The following is a 6,000-nucleotide window of genomic DNA, read 5'->3' as shown; positions in this document are numbered from 1 at the left end:
TAATTGACATAACTGATTTGTACGATATTGCAAACAGCAAAATAAATATCAGGGGCCGGCGTTACTGTGGCGGAGTCAGGGGGGATAAAACTAAAACAATGCTGGGCGATGCTCGGTCTTTCACTGCTTCTCCCTGGACTTGATAGATCAGGATTCCAGTACCACGCCAATGTGGCCCGAGGCGCGATGGGACTTGCAGTCCGCTGGCCGAGCCTTTCTCCTTTTGCCCTGAAGGCTGAGACTACAACCCCCAGGATGCACCGCGCGGCGCTGTCCGCCGGCTCCCCCTGTGCGGATTGGCTGGCTGACGACAATTGCGCGATCCAGGAGCTGCGCGGTCGCCACTTGCCAACGGTCGCCGAGGCGAGAGGACGGAGAGGGAGAGATTGGGGCTTTTCTCGACTCAAATATTATTAATAAGGAAAGACCCCACCCAAACCCCCACCATCACCACACACAACCGAATTGTCGTTAGTCGGGTAACGGGTGGGTGCTTGTATTTACCGGTGAGTTGGGGGCGGGGAGCTTTGTTGGAGAACAATGCACGCCAGCGCCAGCGCTCTGCGGACCCTCATCAAGGGGGGCCGGGTGGTCAACGACGACTGCACCCAGGAGGCTGACGTCTACATCGAGAACGGCGTCGTCCAGTTGGTCGGCCGGGAGCTCATGATCCCCGGCGGGGCCAAAGTCATCGACGCCACCGGCAAGCTGGTCATACCAGGCGGCATCGACACCAGCACCCACTTCCAGGAGACCTTCATGAACGTGACCTCGGTGGACGACTACTACCACGGCACCAAGGTAAGAGGAGGAGGAGGCAACAGCCGAGCATTGTCTCCGAAAGCCCCCACCTGCGCCCACGAGGAAAAGGAGCTGGCAAACTTCGGGATGAGGGGGAGGGAAAGAGCTAAGCCGCTCCTGCCGCGAGTGCACCCGGTATAATCCCAAACCCTCGGTCCCGTCGCCGCTCTCGCGTTTGGAGCTTTTGTTGACCGGTTCGCTACAGTTGATCTGACAATGGTGGCGGGGGGGGGGGGGGGGGGGGTAAAGGAGAGCAGGTGGATTGAGTAGAAGGATGGCAAAGGTGGCGAAGGGAAGTGGATGCAATGCGCTGGGGAAATGTGGTTGAGGGTGAGAATGCAACACATCTTACGCGGTAAGAGGAGTCGCCAGCAATGTTTTTACTTCGAAAACCACCCAGCGCCATTGTTGGCTTCGGATTGTTTGTAATCTGACTGGGGTAACAACTTTACACTTTGGTGCTGAGCACAAGGGATGCAAGGTTGTGTCGTGAAGAGGTTCATTTATGCTGTAACGTTTTGTATCATTGTGGTCATATAACTAGCCTTATACAAAGAAAGGTATGTATATTGTATTTTCAGAAAAAATTTATTTGGATGACATAAAAGGCACACATTACAAGTAGTTCCAAAAAACATGAGAAACCGGTTGTCAGGAATTAAGTTGCTTATGTGATCAGTTTTTGCAATTGGGGAGAAAGTTTTTTTTTTTGCTCAGCAAAATACTTTGTCCTATTTCATGGACTAGTTAACAAATGGTGCAGGTGAACCTTTATAGATTTTTAAAAAATCATCACTCTTGGATGGATGAACTAAGATAGGCATCTATCATCTTGTGATGGAAAAGATAACAATTCAGAACATTATTTTCAATTTTTAAGCAATTTTATCTGTAGGGGTAGTTCGTTTGGGTGATAATGGATGTTAGATTTGGATTTGGGACCCTTACATTGGAGTATTGTTAATACTGATGAAGTATAAGCTAGCCATTTGAATTTAACATGCTTTGAAAAAGTTCATAACATTAGTAGTAACTTCAGATCACCAACGACAATGTTAAAACAAAACAGTAAAGAACTGATCTGTACAGGTCACCAGAATGATTCCTGGGATGGCCTGGTTGTCCAATGAGGAGAGACTGGGTCGACTGGGCCCTGTTTTCACTGGAATTCAGAAGACAGAGAGGAAACTAATTGAAATAAATAAAATTTTGACAGGTATTTCATCTGGCTTGGGGAGGCAAGCTGGGGTTTGAAACAAATGGCCTCAGGATACAGGGTAGCCATTTAGGACTAAGATGAGGAGAAATGTCTTCACTGAGGGTGGTGAATCTGTGACATTCTCCACCACAGAACGCTGTGGAGGTCAAATTACGGAATATATTTAAGATGGAAATATATCTCTAGACTTCAAAGACATCCAGGATACGGGAAGAGCGCAGGAGAATAGCATTAAGATAGAAGATCAGCCATGATATTGAATGGCAGAGCAGGTTCCAAGGGCTGAATGGTCTACTTCTATTTTCTGTGTTTACAAGTATCTGTTTTATGTCCTAGTTGGGAAATCATGATTAATAATCTTTATTAGTGTCACAAGTCGGCTTACATTAACACTGCAATGAAGTTACTGTAAAAATCCCCGAGTCACCACACTACGGCACCTGTTCAGGTACACTGAGGGAGAAATCAGAATGTTCAATTCACGTAACAGGCACATCTGTTAGGACTTGAGGGAAGAAATCAGAGCGCCCGGATTAAACCCACGCAGACCATGGGAGAACGTACAGACGACGCACAGACAGTGACCCAAGATGGGAATCAAACCAAGGACCCTGGTGCTGTGAAGCAACAGTGCTAACCACCATTTTACCGTGCCGCTCATCTAGAATTATTTAAGCTTCCAAACGAGTTCCTTGCCACCAGGTTCACCAGCAATTCAACTTTGATAACCTAACAGGAAACATATTTATTGGCTAATATAAATGCTCTTTTTCACAACAAATTGAGAAGCTGTCTTGCTCTTGGGCATGAGCCATTAAATACTAATATTGTTTTAAATTATTTATTCTCCAAACATGGCAGTTTTTCTCAAGTGTCGCACAGCCATCAAATACAGCAGTATCAGAAATTCAGCATCTGATTTGTAAATTCAGGCCTACTGGTGCCAGGTAACAAAGTTGTATCAAAACAGTGGGCAAAACTTTCAACTTAAACAGGAAATGGGCAGCTCATATATACCCACTCAATTTTCCTTCCCAGTGCAGCAAGTAGCAAAGAAATTAGGTAGATTATATAACAACAGCCTTTACACTTTGGCAAGTGTGCAGTTAATCTGGAGAATAAATTCCCAAAATGTTTTAATTAGAGTTGATTTCATATTGCTGAACATGAAAACTGTTGACAAATTTAGGGAAGTTTTACCATGTAACCATTGCACTTCAATTTATTTTTAATAATGAGGAGGATTAGAGAGGTAGTAAAGTATTCCACTGGAAATGCACTGCTCATAGATGAGCTGAAAGTCATTTTGTATATGACTATCACCAGCATCCTTTAAATAATTACTGTGCTGCAAATGTTTCTGAATGAGATCAGGCAAATGTGCAGCACCTTGTGCCATATTCTACCCAACAATTAACTGACAATTGACTAATGTGTCTTACAATACTATTATGTCAAGCTATTTTTTTAACGGGTTCAATATGGGTAGAATTTATGAAATCTATTTTACATGTGTTTTGACTTTAAAATTCCATTTTGGCAGATAATCAAGGGTTGTGTCGCATCAGTCGACTTGTTAGAGTACTCTCATGGTGGTAAATTTGATCTGTTGTTCGTCTTTCTATTCTGTAAAATACTTCAAAAAAGCAATTTAATCAAGAACATTTGTTTCAGTCCACAAAATAGCCACTTGGTTGGCACTATTAAAATTGCTTGGAATGTCTGTTATGTTCATTCTTTTTGCTGGTAGAGGGCAGAAACTGTAGGATGTGCAGTTACTGAAATACCAGAAACAATAGAGTGTAATTGTATCTGTTATGTATTCTCAAAAGAACCACTTTCAACAAACTGACCTGATGTGCATTAGTTGATCTGAGGGGGATAGAAATCGGCCAACTGTTTTCTTTTGTCACAGTTGAGTAGCTTGGTCAGGATGTGTCTGCCAACATGAGCATGAAACTCCCCCAGCCAAATGCTGTATTTGCATAAACAAGTAGATGGGATTGGGGTAAAAATGATTTACAAGTCACTCATTTAATGGTATCCGTATTGATTTGCGCTCATCATTGATGTTAAAATAATAGATTAGTTCCTGAAAATTTCTTGTGGACTACATCACCCAATTATAATATTTAATCTCTGCTTTGAAAGAGGCTGCCAGAAATTAAAATGAATGTTGTGCAGGGCTGCAGAACCATCTTGAGTGGTTTATGATATCATCATGATACACAGTTAAATACCCTTGCTCTTTATCCGAGTTTTTCCCACTCCTTGCAGTAATGTAGAAGAGCACAAATGTACCAATTCTACCAAATTGTTAATTTCTGTTATTTTTGTCAATTAGGATTTCATTGAGGACCAGCGCACATGTGAATTTTTCATTTAATTCTAATTCTGCTTTTAGAAATAAAACGCAACACTTTGTAACTGGAGCAAACTGACATCAGCTCAGACCCCAACCATCTTTATTTTACTTTCTTTTTGATCTGTTTGCAGTGAATATTGCTCCAAACTGGTCACTGGGGAGTGTAGGGATGAATAGCACTTGAATTTTCATTCATCTGTCAAGGCAGCTGAGATTGGTAATTGTTCTTTGTTTAGTGAGAAATAGATGAGAACCCACTTCCCACCTACTGTATTGTATTCCTACCAAAGCAATGAAAAGATGCCAGCATATTTGTTGGCTATTTAAATAACTTCTTCCAATGACTGATCCTAACCAGCTGAATTGTTAGGATGAGTACCATCAAAAAGAGATTGACCCAGTTGTGGGGGGGAAAAAATGCCTGCTTTTTCTGCGGTATGATTTTAACCAATTATCTCTGTAACAATTTGCAGATCTCGGATGTAAAAATTATCCAATTTAATAGACACAGGGCACGAATCTCGCTTGAGCGCAACGCAGCCGGTGAATGCCAGCAGAGGCTATAGCCAGCCTCCCAACAGCCTCCGCACCTCCCGGGATTCTCCGAAGTCCCGCGAGATGCCGGAGCCAAAACCCGGCCTGAATGGGCAGGACCGTATGACGCTCGCGGACGTAGGTCGTAAACCTACTTACGACCTACCTGCGCGGGATCCAGCAGCCTCCCCCGATTCACCGGCATCCCCAGGGAGGCTGCAGCTGGACGCCGATCAGTGTTGACCCCCACAAACGTGGACTAGGTGGAATGGCACCCTGGGGGGAGTCTCCCGGGCCACCAACAACCCAAGGGTGGTCAGGGTAAGTGCAGGATGGCTCCCTGGCCCTCCCTGTGGAACATGGGCACCTTGGCACTGCCAGCTGACACCATGGCTGCCACTCTGACACTGTCAAGGTGCCTGGATGGCACTGCCAAGCCAGCAGTAGCACTGCCAGGGTGGCACTGCCAAGGGTCAGGGGGCAAGGGGTGGCCATGCCCATGAAATGAGATTGGAGGGGGGGTTTGAAGGGGGGGGGGGGGGGAGTGCAGGCCAGGTAGGAAAGATCCTCCTGAAGTTGGATGGATGGGGGTCCTAGAAGGAAGGGGGTGCTGTAAGGGGGCTTGGAGAAGGGGGGGGGGTGAAGAGGGGAGACCCCTAGGGGAGACACACAAGCTCCCTTAGAGATTGGGACACCCTTTCAAAATGGTGGCCCTATCTCTGAGTTCAGCTCCTCAGTGCTAAACAAAATTCAAAGTGTGGGCTAAACCGATGAGAAATTTCCCAGGGCCCAAAAAAGAGTCATTGTAAAGTGGCGGGGAATTCGCCAGTAGAGCCGGCGGGAAACTCCCTGAAAAACCCGTCACACATTAACTTTGAAATTTTGGGGGAGAATCGTGATCATAGTAATTTGTGTTATCTGCCACTTTACCAACCGGAATTCTCTACTGACCAGGATTTCTGATGGGTCACAAATACCTATCATCATTTTATCAACAGGAAGCAGTTATGAAGTTATCAAGGACTGTCCCTTTATACTGTACTATTTAATAATTTGTTTTAATGTACTGTTGAAGATTTGA

The 6,000-nt window shown here is 44.8% G+C and overlaps 1 protein-coding gene across 1 annotated transcript in view; it reads left to right on the top strand.

Annotated features, from left to right (window-relative positions):
• The first annotated feature begins 334 nt into the window (after positions 1-334).
• Positions 335-6,000, top strand: part of LOC140410623 (dihydropyrimidinase-related protein 5-like) — a 116,145-nt gene continuing 110,479 nt past the window's right edge. The window contains exon 1 of the mRNA XM_072498939.1: positions 335-801. Within this exon, the coding sequence (XP_072355040.1) occupies positions 541-801 (261 nt within the window). The 5' untranslated portion in view covers positions 335-540. The remainder of the gene's footprint in view (positions 802-6,000) is intronic.

Source organism: Scyliorhinus torazame, chromosome 4 (assembly GCF_047496885.1).
Source record: "Scyliorhinus torazame isolate Kashiwa2021f chromosome 4, sScyTor2.1, whole genome shotgun sequence".
Lineage (NCBI taxonomy): Eukaryota > Metazoa > Chordata > Chondrichthyes > Carcharhiniformes > Scyliorhinidae > Scyliorhinus > Scyliorhinus torazame.
This window is presented reverse-complemented; position numbering and strand designations above follow the sequence as displayed.